This window comes from Python bivittatus, unplaced genomic scaffold (genome assembly GCF_059951505.1).
Source record: "Python bivittatus isolate LINGU-HERP-01145 unplaced genomic scaffold, Pbiv_v1 ctg000660_np1212, whole genome shotgun sequence".
Classification (NCBI taxonomy): Eukaryota; Metazoa; Chordata; class Lepidosauria; order Squamata; family Pythonidae; genus Python; species Python bivittatus.
Window position 1 is genome coordinate 179,412 of NW_028277092.1, and position 19,340 is coordinate 198,751.

The following is a 19,340-nucleotide window of genomic DNA, read 5'->3' on the forward strand; positions in this document are numbered from 1 at the left end:
ATTGAAGTGTTACACTTTACCCCAGCTTCTCCTGCAATACGCCCACCCACAGACTTGTTCTTCCCTGCCTTTTTAAACTCTACAGCAACCCAAGCCCCGTGGCTGAGTGGTGACCAGACCCCAACTTCCCCCATTGCGAGCAGTGGCCACTCCTGCCCCAGGGCCAACAGCAGGGGGAGAACAGGGAGACCCCCTCCCCTAGTCCTAATCCCCCCAGAGCCTGGCCGACCTGGCCTTGGGCCCTCCTCCTTCCCATCTCAGGGGATGTGAGAGCCCCCGAGGCTGGTGCCCCAGTGCGCAGTTTGGGATGGGGGTCTCTCCGGAGAAGGAAAAGCGGCCCTCAGCAGTGCCTGAACTGGGGTGAGGAGAGGGCAGGGGCCGCTCAGCCATCCTCACCCAGGTAAGCAAAGCTACTCCCCCCCCAGAACCTCCTTCTCCATTTCTGGCTTGCTGCTCCTGTGATGAGAATCCCGCAGGCGTGGTGCTCCCGGGGCAGCCGCGCTCTGTGCTCTGCCTAAGGTGCCTCAGCCTGGCACCCACAGCACTGGGGCAAAGCCCTGGGGACTCTCTTCGAGATGTGGGCCCAGCACGTGGCTTGGCTCCAACCCACGCGCTGGGTTCCTGCCTCTGGCTCTTTCGGTGTTGCACGTAAAGGACTATTTGGAGGGGGGAGTCACTGCTTGCAGCGAAAGGGCTTCTGCCCTAATTACGGGGGTGTGTGGCAAAGGCTCACTGGGGGCACATAAGCCACGGGCCAGATCCAGTTGGCTAACCGGACTCTGCTAACGCTGCAAAGGTCAGGACCCTCAGCCTGTTCAGCAGTGCCGGGGAGCCATGGCACCCCAGACAGGGGCAGGGAGGAGAGGCTGCGCCCAAGGAAGTGCAAGGGAGCATGCAACAAGGGGGCAGTGGTGGGTGAGGGATTTCTGGGCCAATTCAGATGACCATCTCCTCCTCCTCCTCACCAAGAAAAGGGAAGAAAGAGAGTCCCACCAAAAAGGGATCTTCTCAGTCTCACCATGAGCTGCCAATGCTGGGGCCCAGGCAGTTTACGCAGCTGGCAAGCATGCGCCAGCCAGGAGGAAAACATGTCTCGACCAATCCAGGCCCCTCAGAAGGGGCCAGAAGCCGGCGCAGAAGCCGGTGCTTCCTCCAGGAGACCCCCCAACTTATCTAACTCACAATTTTAGGAGAGTGGTTGGCAAAAGAAGCTTGTGTATGCACACACACACTCACAAAGACACAGGCACACCCATGCATAACTCACCAGATCCAACTGATCGTCCGTCTAGATGCGGAATAAAAATGAAAGCAAAGGAAACTTATTACATTTAATTCCTAATTCTGATATTGCTTCCACGTTCACTGAAAATTCTGTTTCATTCGCAGACCACCAGAAATTCAGTGTTGTGCGAATTTGCTCATTTTTTTTTAAGCTTGGGGGACTTCCAGGTGGACAACCCCAATCCAGGAAATAAAGGTGCCATTATTTTGGAATTGCCCGGCTGCGCCTAAGCGACCTCTGCCCAAGAACCCTCTGTTAGATATTATATCAGCCCCTCCGATGAAGAGTCAGAACAAAAACACCCCTTGGCAGTTATCTCCTCTTTCCACAGGGGGAAAAGGCGCATTTGGAATTACCGCTGCAAGACTGATGCCAATAGTTAGACAGATGAACAGATTAAAGTGATTTGGCTGGACCAAAGGGGGGCCTTCAGTGACCCGGGAAGCCGAAGTCTGACATCTGTATCTTTGAAACAAATGCGGAGAAAGTGGGGTTTTGCTGGCTGAGAGGTTGCTCCCACAGAACACGGAGGCCATTTTCTTTAGAGGGATTTCTTTAGATGCATGTTTTAGGAGAGCCGAGAAACAAGGGGGTCAGGCTGGATTGGAACATTAATGTTTACACACACGACCCCTATTTCACGCCTGTTTTCTTTGGAACTGCCACTTTGCCACCTCCATGCCCCAACAGCATCCTGTGGCCTGTTGCATATAACAGGACGTTCTGCGCGTCCTCAAAGGTGTACTGAAGACGGGGAGGGATTTCACGGTGCAGAGCTACCCAACGGAGCACCTTTGGGGCAGGTGTGCCGGCGGGCTGGAAACGCGCATCGTTTCAGACCAGACTTCCCTGTCGCAAGTTGGGCTCACCAGATGCTGCACGAGGCCTTTTCCGCCCTGGGAGGTGATGACACGAAGGTCCGGCTTGCGGATGTTAACGGCCAACTGGCTGCTGTGAGGGGGGGGTGGTGGGGGCGACTTGGCTGGGATGGCCTTGCCTAAGCTGTTTCCATTGGAGATGGGGAGGAGGTTCGGGGAGGCCCTGGCGCTGACGTAACCATTGCCTGAGGAGAGAATAAAGCAATTGCAAGAATTAGCAGTGTTGGGAAACAAGCAGCTGCCTCCGTCCTCCACTGCAACCGATCCAAATTACATGTTCCTGAAATAACCCGGTCTTCTCTCGCTTGCTCTTGGTCTCGGAACGTCCACCCAGGAGCAGAGAGCATCAAAACGGCTCTTCCTGAAGCGTGAGGTATCCGGAGGGTATCCCCGTGGACAGACCACCGCCCTCTCAAAAACTGAGAGGCCGGCAAAGGACGCAAGCCCCAAAGAGGAACCGGGGCAGTCACGGGGGGCCCTCCTGTGCCCAAAGGCCTTCTGGCCCCATCCCAGAACCAACCGGGGGACCAAGCTGCGCCCACAAGCCCTTCCCATCCCCTCATTGCGTTGCCAGGGCTCTCCCCCTTCGGGGTTCCAACAAGCTGATGAATGGAGAGGCGGGCGTCGCTATCAGCCCCAAGAGCTCCGTGGGGCCCCCAGAGCAGGGCGGTTGCCAAGGGGCAAAGGGCAGTTGCCATCTTGCCAAAGGCATCTGGGGTGCAGGGTAGTAGAGCACATTCTGCCCCCCTCGCACTGGCATTCTTCAGGTCCCTAGGAGGCCCCCTCCAACGGGCTTGGCACACGCGCTGGCTCTCCACGCATGGACCTCCGCCGGCCCCCTGGGCTGCTTATGGACAGCTGGGCAGGTTCATCCGAACTGTGGATCAGAAACACGCTGTGGCCCAAGAGCACCATCACCCAACTGGCCAAGGGTCCATTTGGGTCAGCCCAGAACCCCTGGTGCGGGCTTTGGAGCAACACAGACGGCAAAGCTTCTGGGAGGGGGTACAGGATTAGCGTCCTATTTAGAGAGGGAGGGGAACCAAGGCCTAGCCTAGCTACCCTGCCCAAGTGCCCGGGGCGCCTCCTCCAAGGTACGCACGCCCTCCGCAGCCAGAGAGGAGAGCCCGAAAGAGGGTGGTCCCAGAGTGGCCCCCCAGCACCCGAGGCTCTCGCCGGCTTCCCTGCTCCCGTGTCTGGAACGAGGGGAATGTTTTCGTGACGTCAATGCTGACATTCACGGGCCTTGCCAAGTTACAAGCCGGAACAGCCGCTCACAACAGCTGACGTGGGGGCTGCTCTGGAAAGAGGAGAGCCGGGAGGGGCGGGGGGAGGGGGCACGGCAGCACAGGGCTGGCAGAGGAAGAAGCGAGGGTCCATCGAGCCTCTGGCCTTCCGTGAAAACAGCAGGGTGCCCCTCCGGGGATCCTCCGGACTGGCCTCCTGGCCTTGCTCGCCCTCCACCGTGGCATCCGAAGGGGCCTCTGAGACCCCCCTCTCCAGAGGGCAAGAGGGCCTTTGGCCAGGAGCAGGGCCGGGAGGGAGGATGCTCGGACAGACCTCGCCCCTGCCTCCCCCCATGTCTCGGCTCCTCTCCGCTGGCCCCAAACCTCTTTTTGCCATCCCCCCAGGGCGGTTCTGCCCGGCTTCCGCCTTTACGGTTTTTCCATTTTGGAATTTAATTCTTTAGTACTGCAACGCATCTTAAAAAAAACAGCAAAAGCAGCTGATGGGTTGCCCTCCCAGAACAGGCTCAGCCTGGTTACAGAGTTTTTCTGGGTTCATCCAGGACACGACCATTCCCAGGTGGGCTCAGCCTCCCAACAGCTGGGGAAGAACGGAGGGAAGAGCTCGCCAGGCTGGACCAGGCCGGGGCCCTGCCCCGTTGGCTCTAACTGGCCAGGCCCTCGCCAGGCCAGGCAGCGCTCTCTCCCCCTGCACTAGAGGGAGGCCTGACCGTCTGGGTGCAGCCCAGCAGCCTCGGGAAAAGCACCGCCGGTGAAATGCCGCTTCAGGGAAGGGGTGCTGCCTCCCCGCCCGTTGACGTGCAGTAATTAAGGGAAGAGTCATTAAAAAGGGATTCGGGCAACATTTCTGAAGCAACCCAGGATGGCTGTCATTTAAGAAGGATTTTAAGCAAGAGCTGGTTTTGAGACTGACAAGGACAAATAAAGGATTGGGAGCGCAGCCTCTAATTAAAACCCGGGCAGAAAAACTGGCTTGCCCGACCCTGCCAGTTTTGCCCTTCCCGTGCGGTTCCACCCCACCTGCTCCCCTCTCTCGGGGCAGCTTTTCTGCAGGAGGAGATTCTGCAGCCTGGAAGGGAGGGTTTTCAGCGCTACCAAAACCAGCTTTTCTCTGCTGGTCTTCAGCATTTTTCACACCACATTTGGCATCAACCATTTTTATTTTCTGGCTGGCAAACATGGGGACCACCCCCAGGTGCACGAGAATATATCCATTCGTTAACAGATTAAATCTGCATATGCTTATATATAAGGGGGAGAAAAACACAAGGTGATACACCTTCAAAAGGTGGCCTCGTCTCTAGATTTCCGTACTCAGTTCAGAACTGTGAGAGTTTTTTTTAACGGCTACCTGATTAAGACAGGGCCTCCCCTTAGTACAACAAGATGTTTCCAATCTATTAACCTAAAGACTACAACCCTTTAATCCACCCCCCCATCAATACACATTCAAAGACAATATGAAGAACTCTTGCTCGACATTCAGCCCCGGGGGCAGAGGGAACCCGACCCTCGTACCGACCCATACAAGGGCATCGTTTCGCTCTCCCCCCCCCCGTATGAAATGTCTCCAACGAATCCACGTGGCTACTTAGGTTTCTGAAGCTCTCCCTTCTCCACCACCACAAAAAGGGCCAGGGTGCCAGCTGCTCCTCTTGCATCTGTTTTGTCCTTAGCAAACTTTCTGGGTCAGCCATGTGGCAGAAAGAGCCAAAATTGCAAGGTGGGGGGGGACAGCAGGGACGAAGGGCACCCTGGGGCTCAGGGGGCAGAACCAGACCTGATTCAAAGCACTGGCGCTTTCCTGGGGCGAACCAGGCACCCCCAGGGCTCCCGACCCGCTTTGCCAAACCTCCCAGCATTGCCCTCCCAAGCGCCTCTTCCCGACACCCTCATGAGCAGCTCCCGGCAGGGCGTGGGCCTCGTTGGGACAGGCCTGGGTCTCCTGCTACTCACCCACGGGGCTTGGACAGGCACCATTCGTGTTGCCGAGCTCTCCTCCGAGCATCGCCCCTAGGAAGAAGCCACAGGCAGAGGGGGTCAGGTTTCATCTGGAGCAACATTCAGACATGACGGTGCTGCCAGAGACCTCTCCTGCTCCTCGGAGCCAGGCAAGTGGCAGTTGACCGAGGCCCCCCTTTCCGGGGGGGCGGTCATGGCAGGACGACTGCACCTCCCTTCAGTCCTCAAGCTCACGTTCCCCAAAACTGTGCCCTGGAGCCAGGCATCCTATGGGACGCATCTACACGCGAAAACACGTGTGGACCCCGGATCCTCTTTCATTACAACGCCAGAGAGAGAGAGAGAGAGAGCGAGAGAGACCGTGAATTGTGACATTAAAGCAGCTTCTCCTTGCTGAGGGGAAACAGAGGTTCTGCCACTTCTCCTCAAAAAGCAGGTTAACCCAATGGAACGAAGAGGAGAAGGGCAGAGGTGCTGCCCTCCCTGTCCCTGCCGGGACTGACGAACAGCCTAAGGCTCCCGTCAGAGACTCAGCAGGGGAGGGAACGTCTACCACCACCACCACGGTTCCAGCTCAACATGGCAGAAGGCAGAAGTTGATGGCAGATGGGACAGCAGAGACCACCCTTTTGAAATGCCAGTCAACTGCGTGTGCAAGAACGTTGTGGGAGGGTGTGCCGCTTGGGTCCTTGCACAAGCATAAGCCAGGAACGTGAATGAGACGCTTCTGGTGTGAAGGGGAAAGGTCTCGTCTCCAACCCCCCAAACGAGAGAAAGTCTGCAGGCCTCACTAAAAAGCTGCAATTCCACGTCTACCCACAATGGAAGAATCACCAGTGGATTCTGACGCTTCCGTGTAGCTAAGGTGAACGTTTAGATGCAGGCCTATTTCCCCTTGTGCCCACTGTGGTTTCCCCAGCACTGAATTCTGGACTGTGGAGACGCTTTGGGCAAGAGCTCGTCCACCGATCCTCCGCCAGCCTTTGCCTGAAAGTAGCAAAGCCTTCTCTATTGCTCTTCGCTTTCTCTTTTCTCTTTTAGAGATGCGACGCTTCATTTACGTCGCTTAAAGGAACATTTTCAAAAGGCGCCGAAGAGGAGAGAAGGCTGTACCTGCGCTGGCGGGCCTCTGCGGGAGCGCTGGGGAGACGGTGTTCCGCTGGAGGGCCGGTTGTTGCGGGGACAGCAATCGAGGGTCGGCCAACGAGGAAGTCACTAGCGATGGGGTCACTAACGAGCCCCCGGGGTTGCTGAATGGCAGGGCGTTCTGGTTGGTCACTGGCACCGTAACAGGCATGGCAAAATTGGGAGCAGGAACGGAGGACTGGAGAGACAACGGACAGAAAAGCATGATTAACTCTGGGAACAGGGAGGACATGCTCCACTGACACTGGATCACGCCACAAGGGTGCATGGGAACCTGAGCTTTCCAGGATCAGCCACACAGGAACAAGAGGATGTCTTAGCAATACATCAGAGACTTCGGATTACAAGGAGTCAGCAGGGGTTGAGCCCCCAGACCAACGTCCACCCTAACCCACAGATCATGGCGATGCTGCGGACCGCGTAGGCTTGGAGGCACGCGAAATCTCTGACTAAATCCCCCATTAAGTCCTCAGGGAAACATCTGTCCAGCCCCAGGCTCCTGTTTGGTGGATCCAAAGCTGGTGGAGCAACTCTGCCAAACAGGGGCTCATCCCTCAGACAAAGCCTGAGAGAGGGCATGAAACTAATAAGATGAAATTAATCAGAGAGCAAGAATAATTCTAAAAGTCAACGGCAGAAATAGAGGGAGGGAGAATTGGCTTCACAGCATACAGGTAAGAAGGCGTTAGCGATCTCAGTCGGACACAAACTGGACATGAACCGGCACAAAGAAGGCAGTAATGGCAATGCTCACTCAGCCCCACACTCAGCTGGTCAGGCACCCTCTGCATCTTACAGCCCACTCCAGCGATGCGTTTGGGTACTGGTAAGGGGGGCATGTTGAGAGAAGAGCAAGCAGGACAGTGTAGGGCCTGGAAACCAAACCTTAGGGCAACCAGGGTTTTTTCATCCTTGTTGTTGTTGGTCACAGTCAGCCAGCTGTTTAGAATGGGTTTGGCATTTTCATCCACCTATCGAGTCCTTCCCAAGGACCTGGGATAGGCAGGTGTTGTTTGATGGCGTTAAAGATACCATCACAGGATAGAAACTGTTCCAAGTATAGCTGCCTTTTGCAACTGACCGATGGCGATTTTGTCAATGCCGATGGTCTTCAGGTGGTGCTCCAGATGTTTTGGGATTGCACCTAAGGTGCCTGTTACTGTTGGTACTCTCTTTGCTTTCTTTTGCCACAGTTGTTCTGCTTCTGTTTGCAGGTCTTTATATTTTGTGATTTTCTCCAGGTCTTTCTCTTCTATCCTGCTGTCTCCAGGTATTGCAATGTCCACTATCCAGGCTTTCTGTCTTTCTTATCAACAATTATTAAGCCTGGGGTGTTGTGGGGCAGGTGTTCTAAAGCCCCAGGGCAGTTTAGCATCTTCGTTTTCTATTACTTTGTTTTGTGGTCCCACCAGTTCTTGCTTGCAGGCAAATGGTATTTCTTGCAGATATTCCAATGCACCATTGTTGCTACTTTCTCATGCTGTTGTTTGTGGTCAGCCTGTGTGATCTTCTTGCAGCAGCTGACTAGGTGGTCCACTGTTTCTTCAGCTTCTTTGCAGGGTCTCCTCCTCCTCCTCCTCCTCCTCCTCCTCCTCCAATGGAGTTGAAAGAGTTGAGCACGTTAACTTGGAGAATCTGAGCTCAGACCCCCCCCACACAAGAGTTGTGTTGCAAGAAGGGCAACCATCTTCTTCTCTAGCATTTGGGGAGGGTATAGGAGGGCTGTGTCAGGATCCTCGCAATCAATCAACCGTCTTGCTAGTTTACGTGCTTCGTTTCTGCCATTATAAAGGAAAGGGAGGGGGGAAGGCTAGCAGGCGAACCGTTAGGCGCAGACGGACTGCTATCTGGTTCTCAGGGATGCCTAAGGCCGTAGCAGCGCGAGACCAGGAGACGACTGGTGACATGTGCAAGAGAGACTCGAAGACAGAAGGGGGAGGAGAAATGGGGTGGGGGTAAGATCAACTGTTGGCGCGCGTGGGCTTTAGTTCCAGCAGCGCTCTAGTTCTGTACACTACTTCTCAATAAATGAACTTTTCTTTGAACTTGCATCAGTTTCAAGGAGAGTTGTTTTTGTTGGGAGTTGAGTGCCGCAGTTTCTTACAGGCTGCCTTGGGAGGTGATTCCACTGGCGCCTTTTAACAGGAGGTTGGACTACCTGGCCTTCGAGGCCCTGCTAACAGCGGTTCTTTGTGGGGAAAGCCTTTAGAAGTGAGTACCCCGAAAACATTGCTCTTAAAGCTTTGGGCCAGAGCACGATAGCCCTGGGGACTAGGAGGGGGCTCTGGGCCTTCTGGGGTGCCCTTCTACTCCAAGGAACAAGTGTTCTCCCCAGGGAAACTAGCAGGTGCCAACGGTATTTCCTTTTCAATGCCAGTTCAGAATATTCACTTCTCTAAATCCGTGGTTTAAACCACTACAAGATTCTGGTGGTTTTAACTCCTCTGTTTATTGGATAGCTGTAGCACTTTACCTTGAGCATGAAACTGGGCAAACTCAGGGAGGCAGTGAAGGGCAGGAAGGCCTGGCGCGATATGGCTCATGGGGTCACGAAGAGTCGGACACGACTTGACGACTGAACAACAACAAAAGCGCTTTACCTTACGTGCTACCTCATGGCTTCTGACATGGCTGCATTTGAATTTTTCAGAGTTTGTTGTGTTATGGCAAAGCAGGAAAAACCTTGACCGGTGGCTGGTGTGCCCATGGGTGTGCAAAGCTGTAGCCCTTGAGGAAGTCGATGCCCAGAGAGGTCTCCAATGGAGCCCTTCTTCTCGATGTGCTTCTTTTCCACAGGCAACGAAGGGTTTCGTCTGGAAGCTCGATTGATCTGGAGGGCTCCCGACTGAGCGGCCAGAAGGGTCCGGCCCAGGCGCAGGCTGACCGCTTTGTAAGGGTGGAGGTGACCTCTCTGGAGACAAAGGCAGCTGGCAGTGGGATCTAAGGGGCTTGGAGCTGAGACGCTTTCTGCTCACACCGGACTCAGCAGAAAGCAGCGTCCCCATCGCTCATCTCTTTCCCGCCCCCTGCCTTGGTCCCAAAGGCCAGTGAGTGTGCCGCTTGCTCTGGGGAAGGGTCTGGGGGTCTGCTGCCGCCTCTGCTTTCCCTCCTCCCCGCCTCCCCGCCCCCAGCCTCCTCTCCTGGGGAAGCCCTGCACCCCAGAAAGGCCTCGTGCTCCACCCTGAACAGACTGGGCGCCCTGGGCGCAGGGGCAGAAGGAAATGGGGGGGGGCTGCGATGCTGGGAGCTGTAAAAGAGAACCACAGGCTGCAGGCGCCACACCACGGGGGTCCGGCTCTGGGGAGGACACAGAAGCTCTGGCCAGAGCAGCTTTGGGTTACCAGTTAGTTAGGCAGAAGGTGGGGGTTAATTCTCTTAGGAAGCACATGCGCCTTCCTCTCCCGCCAACGCCCCCCCTTCTTCAGTTCTTCTGAGCCAAAGTCTGTGGCTGACACAGCATTGTTATGTCCTGTGGGGATGGCTTCAGCCTCTGGAAACCATTTAAACGTAAATGTTCTCCTGTTAGCCCCTCGCTTGCTCAGGAGGTGGGACATAGGGAAGCCCGTCCACCACGTGTCTGTAGGAACGATGATTCGGTCTTGGCACTGACGGACTCCAGTAGCTTCCTTGCAAACCAGCCCCTCAAAGACGGTTCACCTCACGGCAAGCCTTCAGTCTGTGGCTGGTAAAATGGGTTCCAACCCCCTTTTGGTCTCCTACCCACCAGGACAAAATACAGCCCATTTTACGATGGCTATAGATTGCTGTTAGCTGTGCTGAGACCCTCCATCAGAAGGAGAGTTGAGACGGAAGAGAAATGCTTCTCAGACGCTTGGCGGGGAGGACCCGGCTCATGAACATTGGTCCACGGACTCGGCTCTCTTTCCCAATTTTAAGCAGCGACAAGGGCAGGGCTGCCTGTCTCCAAACCTGCGTTCCCTGGGAGGGGGTCCTTTCCTTCTTGGATCACCCCACGGGACCGAGCCCCTGCCCCCCGCCCGCCTCTGCTTCCTTCTGCGCAGGACTGGGGGGAGCCCGAGGGCTCGGCCAGGCGAGCAGCATGGAGGGGAACGGCACCCAGGCACGTGTTAATGCTCGGAGGACGTGCAGGACTGGCATGGTGAGTAGGGCACACTGTCCGGGCAGCAGCCCTTGCCGTGCGGAGGGGAGCCAGCGGGCCACCCTGGTTACTCACTGTGAGCCTGTAAGTCTGCATCATTTTATCAAACTCCTCATCAATCCTTTTATACTTCTCTTCAGTTTGAGGTGTCAAGGTAAAGACGTCCTCCCCGTCGGGGCTTTCACACTCTCTATGCTTCTTGTTCAGCGCCTGTTACGTGGCCAGTGGGGAGGGAAGGAAGGTAGGTCGTGGGGGGCGGGGGGCGTTGAATCCAACGAACAAACGAAAACGAAAAAGAAAAGAGAAAGAGAGAGGTCATGAGGGGCTTTTGGCCTGGGGGGGCGGCTACTTACGCCGTAGCGCTTGAAGAGGATGTCCAGGTCCTCGCTGGCTTTGCGATACTTGTCCTCCGTCAGCGGGCTCTGGTCAATGGAGTCTTCCCCATCAGGTTCAGGGCTGTCACAACCATTAAAACCTTTCTTTCTTAAGGTCTGAAAGCACAACCAGGAGATGTTCAGGCTGGACCTCACCCAGCCCCAGCAGAGGGAAAAGCAGCCTGCCCCAGGACACCAGGGAGGGGAAGGGAGTTCAGATGCCACCGGCTCAAGCCCGGGGCCGGGAGTGGACACCGCAACGTCTCCGTTTTTCACTTCCCATCCCTCTGCGGGGGGAGAACGCAACAGCACTCTCTCCTGGGCTGTCATGTGAGATGGTGCCAATCTGCCATTTCTGATTCGAATCACACACTGTCACACCAGTGTGGACATCGGGCCGAGCCACAGCTGATCTTCAGCCGCTGGAGTGCTGAGGACTGACAAGAGTGTGGTTCTGCTTCCTAAAGACACCCCTGACTCTGAAACAGCACCCAGCAATGCCAGATTTAACTTGGAATTACAAGTGAATCCCGGGGATTCCAGGAAATAAAGCTAACTGGACAGAGATACTATGGATCTGGAGGATCTTAAGGTCTTTGGAAATACAACTGCCTTAGCGGCCTCTTAAGAGGTTGCTGCGTCCCTGGCTCAAGGCTGATCTATTCCTAGGCAGGAGAGATGCACGTCACAAGAACAGGAAAAGCCCTCCATCAAACGCCGTGTTTACCAAGTATTTATTCCACGCATGGCAGCTGATTTGAAGACTGCCTTCCTCTGCCACGCTTAATCATTGTATTTTCAAAATACCAGAAGCAATTAGACCACATTATGGAGCCCTCACTTGCCAATTCTTTTTAAAAGCCAATGCTGCAAGGTTGTGTAGACGTCTTGATTCCTTGTTGTGCTAATGAGAAACTGAAAGGGGCGGGGCGCGTGCCTCTGACACATTCCAAACGTCACCAGTCTTTCAGCAAAAATGCCAAATAAAAGCTTTTCGGACTGTGGGTCTGGACTAAATGCACGCCCCAGCAGCAGCGGGGTAAGACTCAAGCAGCAGGGCCCAGAAAGGCAGCTAACGACACCGGTTCTCGGAGCAAGCTTGGTCAGGTACACTCAGAACTTTCTTCCAAGCAGGTATGCATGTGACCACTGCTAGTTCATGGAAATGTAACGTTACAAAGGAAGAGGTTAAGAAAGCCGACTTGGCGTGAGAAAGACTTGGCATCCCCTCAGGCCCCCAACAGCGCCACGCTCTACCCTGAGCCACCCGGGCCAAGAGGAGGCAGCAGCTGGGTGTCACAGCCATGATTCAGGGACCAAGCAGGGCTTAGAGCAGCTGTCCGCCGCCCTCCCCCTCCTGAAAGTGCAGCCCCCCCCGCCCGCCCGTGCCCTTTCCAGCCGTCGGAGCAGCCAAGGGAAGAGGGCAGCACCCAGCAGCTCCCGGCCCACCAAAGAGGAGGAAGCGCTTCTGGAGCCAGGAAGGACCAGGAGGAGCTGGGGGGCCACGTTTCCACTGCCACCACCTGTGGCAAAGACAGAGGGGCTGCGGGGAAGCAAAGGGAAAGACACCAGCAGATCCCAGTTCTCGAAGCGGGGGGGATCCCAGAAATATGGGACCCAAGAGGGGAGGCAAACAGGCTCAAAAGGACCATGCCCCCTTCTTTCTTGGCAAGTGGGGATTCCCTTCTCCCCACGGAGCTAGCTGTGCCCCATTTCCGCAGGAAGGGCCGAAGTAGGAAGACAAGGCGGAGGCCACGTTCAGGGCAGCCTCCGGGCCGCAAGTGAGGGGGGGGGGGACAAACAGGATGGCCACGCGCGGCAACATGTCGATGCTGCTTGGCCAGAGAGCACCCAGGAGCAGCCAAAGGCCGGGTGAGTCCCGCTGGCCAGCCCTCGCGAGCAGACCGTCCACCACCCCTGAACCAGGACCATCCACGCAAGAGCAGAGAATTCACCCGTGGAATTCATTAGCACCAGACCAGGATGGCCACGAACACAGACAGCATGGAAAGCTGAGGGGACAATTACCTTCCATGGCAGGGCAGTGACAGTAGGCAGTGGGCATGTGACCACCTCCTGCCTGCAAGCCCCGCAATTTGGCTGGGCTCTGGAGGAAGCAGATGCGCAAAGAGGGGCCTTGATCGGCGCCTGCGGGCTGTGCAACTCCCTGGTCCGCCTGACTCGGGCTGGCTGCTGAGTTCCTGCCCCCGCCTCTTGGCCTGCCCGCTCCCCCCTTTGCTGCCAGCCTCACTCCAACCCTTCCCCAACCGCTTCCTTCGGCACCTGGTGCCCAGGTGCCCCTCCCAGATGCTGCAGCGCTCCCAGCAGGGCGAGACACCCCCGCTGAACCGCTGGGCCCTCGAGCAGCCCCGCAGCACGGTCCTGAGCTCCTGGCGCCCACCCGGCCGAGCGGTCCAGGCTCTGATTCTGCAGAGCCAGCCCCGTCCTCCATAGGGCCAGAGAGGACGGCCCCGCATGCCATGCACAACCCCCAGGCTGCAGATTCCCTGAGGGCCAGCCAGGCCCTGGCAGCCCCCTGGGAGGCAGAGGAGAGGCTGGCCGGATCCAGTCCCCTCTGCCGCTGCCCCCGCAACCACCACGCTCTGCCACGGAGCCACAGGAAGGGCTTCTATGGCAGGAGGGGAGGCCAATGCCCACAAAGGGCCAGCATATCCCCGGCCTGCTGGGGGGGCAGGAGGGGGCAGAGTGGGGCTCTCTGTGGCCAGAGCGATGCTTCTGCTCCGCCAGGGAAGACCTACGCGGGCCGTGACTGTGACCGCCTCCGCTAATTTCAACTCCACCTTGAAACCAGGTGGTCTGCAAATGTGGCCCGCCCAGCCGGGACGGTGTGCAGCATCCAGCAAGCAGGAATCTCCCCTTTGGGTGGGAGGTTTGTGGACGGCAGAGGAGGTGTCCCCTCCCCAGACACAGCCCCAGGCGATTCAGGGAGCATCCCCGAGACGTGGACTAGCGAGAGGCCGCGAAGGGGAGGACCAGGCAGGCTTCGAGAACGCAAGAAGGGCAGGGACAGAAGCCGCCTGGAAACTCCGGGGGCCACGGCTCCTCAGAGGACTCCCTGTAATTGGCTTGAATTACGTACCGTGTTTTTATCTTCTGTTCACCACCCAGAGGTCCACTGGTTAGATGGGCGGCCATCTAATTTGTTTCATCGGTCAAATAAACACACACTCCGCCATTGGCAAAAACGACGGTACTGAACAGGCAACTGGATGTTGCTGGTCTGCAATCTAGGGATTCTCCTGGACTGTCAGGTGGAAGCCTTTGCTAGCCACCAGGGTGCCTTGCGCCTCTGCTGCTTCCCAAACGGATTACAGTAATCCACCCTCCCTGGGACCGCCCCTGAAAATCACCCAGAAATTTCAGCTGGTGCAGGACACAGCTGCCTCAGTACGAACAGGAACATCCCAATGTGGCCATACAACTTTGGGAGCTGCCACGGCCCCCTGGTTTGTTTCCAGACACATCTCAAGCTGCCTGGAATAATTTTTCAAGCCCTACATGGCTTGGGGTCTTGGTATCTGCCAGACGCTTATGCCGAGCGTTTCTCTCGGCTAAGGCATGTTGTTCCCCCATCAGGTTCAATTTTACGAGGTTTACTTTTCCTGGTATTAGGTGTGGTATCGGCTCTAGCTGTATGCTGCTCAGAGTCCCTGCTGAGCGGGGCAGCCTTGATCAATCTAACCCGCCTGTCCAGCGCAATGCTAAGAGTCCCTCCTGCCCACGCCCCATGGCACAGAAGCACTTGCAATAAACGGCTAACTTTAAATGAATAAATAAATAAAATGCCTCTGCTAGTGGTTACGTGAAGAAAGTGCACATTTTGGAGCAGGACTGTAGGCTGGTGGGCGAGATTCCCATCTGAAATGTCGCAGAGCCACGCTGCCAGGCCAGCGGCACCTTCTGAGCTCGGCCGCCGATGGCTGACTCGGCAGGCAGCTTCTTCTGCCCCGGGGACCGCTCTGAAAGGCCAGTCAGGTCACAGCCACGCTGGCTGGGCGGAGGGGGGAAGCGCACGTCTTGCGTGGCAACTTCTATTGCTTCCTTTCTCACCCCACAAAGAGAATCAGAAGTAAATTCTCCACCGACTGATTTTGCAAACAGGCTGTGCGATGCTTGGTGGGCGCTTTCAAGGGGGAGAGGGGATGGCCGAGGCCGGGCAGCGCTTCACGCAGCTCCTTTTCCTTTCCACAATGAGCAAATGCGGGACGGAATGATGGAAACAAGGACAAAAGGCATCAGCGCGCCTGGAGTGGCCAGACCCGGCTCTGCTTCTTACAGAGGGGCGCTTGGTGCTGCTACAACCACAGCTCAGACCCACAGCAGACCCAGGCCCAAAGGGCTCCCTTCTTCCAGTGCCCCCACATCTTCTTTACGTTTTGTGCTGAGGTGCACCAAGCCATGGAGAGGGTTCCTTCCAGCATCAAGTCCATGGCTGCAAAGACCGTGAGAAGGGAACCCCAGCACCCTCAGGCCAACCCCACCTGTGACCCCACTCGCTAAGCCCCAGCAGACCAAGGATGACCCAGCCGAGAGCCAGCCGCCCCCAAGAAGCTCAGCAGCCTCCAGCTGGCGGGGTCTTCGGCAGCTCTGCAGGAGACCCTTTTCAGTGGACGGAGCGGCCCGGGGAGCGCTGCCTGGTGCAGAAAAGGGCGACGCGGAGGACTCAGCCGCTTCTCCTGGCCCTTGCCTGAGTCAGACTCCCCCTCTGGCCGTGTCACCTCACAGTGGGGTGGGCGAGGAGCTTTGAAAATGCAATCAACACATAACAAATGTTTCTAAACAACTCAAGTGTCGCTCTCCAAACGGGAAATAACACTCAGATTCTTGACCTCTCTATATTTTATTTCACTTGCAGCGAATCAATGACTCTGTGTGTGTGCGCGTGTGCACACACATTTGAGTGAGAGTGCACAAGTGAGTGCCTAGCTGTGCACCTGGCACAAAACACCCACCCTCTCCCCTGCGGAACGATTTCTTCCCCGCACCCCTCCTATTCTCTACCATCTTGAGCAGATAAATTGAATGACTAAAGGTTTTGTGTGCCTTAATTTCTGCTCACTTGTAATGTCAATAATTACCCAGCCAAACCATTCATTTGTCTAGATCTTGCCAAGTGCAGAGGGAGCCACCCACGAGCAATTTTTCATTGAAAGGTGACAAAGAAACGGCAGAATCTCACTTGGTCCCGCTGTTTGGAAGGCCGTCCATGCAGGAGCAAGTCCTTGGCTTGGAGGGGGACGGAGGGCCGGGCTGGTTCTCGGAAAGCCCAGAGGCCCAGCCCGTCAGTCTCCCCACTGACCTCTGGCCAGTCCTCCTGAGCCTGCAAGATGCACACTAGCCTGGCCACGCTGGCACCGGAGGCCAATGCCACGCTGGCCGTGGTCCCAGCCTCCTTCTGTACCGCTGCAGAAGGACGTCTAGGCACCCCAGCATTACATCACAGCAGGTTGCCTTTTCCTTCGAGGGAGACAACCGATTTGTGGCAGACACGCTTTGTGCCACAGTCCACGCAACGGCTTAGTCGAGTCGGTTCAAGATAGTGCAGCTGAACTGGTACCACATGCAAAGCATGATTAGTGTCAGCCCCGGGCTGTTTGCCCCTTTTCTGTGGCTTGGCATATTGCACCAACCCAGCCCATTTGGCCAGCTTAATGGTGAGGGAGTGAGGCTGAAATCCCGCCCGAATTCTCCCTTTGAGCCCCGGCACTGATCAAATCCGCCGGAACTGGGCGAGGCTCGCTGGCGGGTCTCCCGCAGTGGCCGGGCAGGTGCCCCTGGGCGTGCTGCCCGGGAGCACGGGAGCGGGACACCCTTCCTGGGGCAGGGACGGGGCACCGTACCTCGATGATATCTGCGTTGGTCCGGCTCTCGTGGGGCTCGTTGTATTCCGTGTACTTCAGCAGCACCTTGTCCATGTCTGTGCTGGCGTACTGGAAGAGCTTATTGGAGTGGTTGAAGATGATCAGGGCGATCTCACAGTCGCAGAGCACGCTCAGCTCGTAGGCTTTCTTCATCAGCCCGAACTTCCGCTTCGTGAACGTCACCTGCAGCAGACAAGGCGAGAGAGCCGCCGGATCAAAGCAGGGAAAGCAGCCGGCCCTGAAGCCAGGAGGACTGTCCGGACTCCCCTCCGGATTCGGGAGCCCCCTGGAAGTGGGGCTCGCGTTCTCCGCCTCTGCCCCGACACCCCCCTTTCTGGGTTGGGCCTGCCAGGAGAGCTGCCTGGGGGAGGACAGGGTGCTGCAGCATTTCCCAAACTCAATCCTGAGGATGCACTGGGGGTGCGCCAAAAAACCCCTCCGCAGGACTTCTATTCTGTGCGATTTATATTAATTCAACTAACGCATCCTAATGTTAACGGTCAGATAAGCTCTCTTGCTGCACAGCACAGCGCACTGCACAGAAGGGTCCTGGCGGGATCTCATCTCGGCATCGCGCCGAGCAACTTTTCTTTTGCACAGTGTCTCTTTCCTAGCCTTTCCCCGGAAGGCAAGCAAGCGGGAGGGCCCGAAACTCTGAGGACCAGGAAGCAGGCGCTTCCACAGACCATCGGCTCCTCCCGCCCTCCTCCCCAGGCCGGTGCCCCCCAGACAGGCTCGATTCAGCCCCGGGAAGCCCTGGGCGGGGGGCTCTTGGCTGGCGATTATGGAGCGCCCCAGCTGAAAGCGGATGGGCCTCCCTGAGGCAGGTATTTGCTTCGCCTGGCGGTCCTCTGCACACACACAGTGCACGTAAAGGAGAAAAGCCTGGAGAGCGCAGCTGTTTGGCAATGAAAATACAAAATACGGAGAGAGCCTGTGACCCTCCTTTCCCCCTGCAAAGGAAGCCGCAGGCAGGGAGCGGGTTGCAGACGAATGCGCTTCGGAACTTCAGCTGGGGTTCCCAAGTGGTACCCTTTCCCCCCCCCCTTTTTTTACTAGCGTCTTAGTTTCGGTGCTGCTGCGGACAAACTAACTGGTTCCCCCTGCTTGGGGCAAGTGGGCAATGGGGAAAGAAGCTCCGACATATAAGACCCCCAGCTTTCACGGAATACCAAGTGGGGTGGGGGGCATAAAATCTTCATCCTGATGTTCTTTTTCCTCTCTAGAAGGAAACTACGGTTGTTCCTGGCCCTTGAAGAAAGGCATCGACGTGCCTAGGGAAGCAGAGGAACGGCGCGAAACCTTCTTCAGGGGCAGAGCGGCTTGCTCATCCTGGCCTTCCCTTGCTGCCCCCACGCTGGCCCTCCTTCTGGGAAGTCCGGAGGTCTCAGACCAGCTCTCCCAGGGAACCTCCGGAGCGACACCTGTGAGCTCTGCCTCCTGTTTAGGTGAAGTGGGTGCCACCGCCTATCTTCCGGGGGGGCACTCACCTGGCGTGCCTCCTGTGACGCTGATATGGGAGAGCCATCCCACCACCTCTCTGCTTTGCTGGGAAAATGAGGGGGGAAAATGAAATAATGCTAGAACTATCTCCTGGCCCTGCAGCATTGAGGCTGTGCAATCAACCCTTCCTTCAGGAGACAGAACGCTCCCACAAGGGACACATAAAATCAAACTTTTTTTTTCCAGAAGGGAACAGATAGAGTCTTAAGTCCTTTTTAGCTTTAAGTGACACCCCGAACATTTAGCGGTAAAGGAGATAAAAATGAAGACTTGCTCAAATCTTAAATCATGACTCAAAAGGGTCTCCAGCAGGAAAAAAAATACGTAGAAACGTAAGGCAGATTACAAGATGATGCTGGTCTCTGTATTCAAAAACAACTGTCATCAAGAGCATCCAAGTTGCATAAAATGCACAATTACCGAACTTGTACAAAGGAAATAAATACAAAAGCCCCTAAAAGAAAGTTCCCTCTGCCTTAATTAATCCTGGCTTTTTCCTCCAGATCGCTGGAGACTTTTGGCAATTAATTCTGAGGCTTCTGGAGAGGTGGAACAAACCCCGTTTCTCTTCTCGGCCTTGGTTCCCAACTTCTGCCCTCATTTTAAAAAAGGCAAAACGATTTTCTCTTTAGCATAAATGGCGGGGGGGGGGGGTAAACCCTGCCCAGGTGACCCCGGGCCACACCCCAGCTAACCTGAACACGCACTGGAACCCAGATGCTGCCGGCGAATGCGACTACACTTGGGTTAACCAGAGCCATTTTAGGCGATTGTCTGGTTTGCACGTTTTCAGTCAAATGCTGGATTTCTGTAACGACCTGCCCAGCTGCCCAGCTCCTCGTTAACCTAGCTGATGTGGGAATCCGGTCTAGGGGAAACACAGGCACTGCACATGTGAAGGAAGCCAACTTAGCGGGCCCCACAAGAGCCAGACCGGAGGCTT

At 56.2% G+C, this 19,340-nt stretch overlaps 1 protein-coding gene across 9 annotated transcripts in view; it reads right to left on the bottom strand.

The window, feature by feature from the left end:
* MEF2D (myocyte enhancer factor 2D) overlaps positions 1–19,340 on the bottom strand; it is a 97,157-nt gene that overhangs the window by 11,136 nt on the left and 66,681 nt on the right. For 5 of the 9 annotated variants that reach the window (XM_088151082.1, XM_088151086.1, XM_088151083.1 and 2 more), the window contains exons 3-8: positions 16,874–17,077; positions 10,992–11,129; positions 6,486–6,696; positions 5,367–5,423; positions 2,155–2,348; positions 1,268–1,288 (exon numbers count right to left, since the gene is read on the bottom strand). In XM_088151082.1, coding sequence (XP_088007208.1) covers positions 1,268–1,288; positions 2,155–2,348; positions 5,367–5,423; positions 6,486–6,696; positions 10,992–11,129; positions 16,874–17,077 — 825 coding nt within the window. Of the gene's footprint in view, positions 1–1,267; positions 1,289–2,154; positions 2,349–5,366; positions 5,424–6,485; positions 6,697–10,713; positions 10,849–10,991; positions 11,130–16,873; positions 17,078–19,340 lie in introns of all 9 variants that reach the window. The other 4 variants (XM_088151089.1, XM_088151090.1, XM_088151092.1 and 1 more) reach the window with 3 other exon arrangements.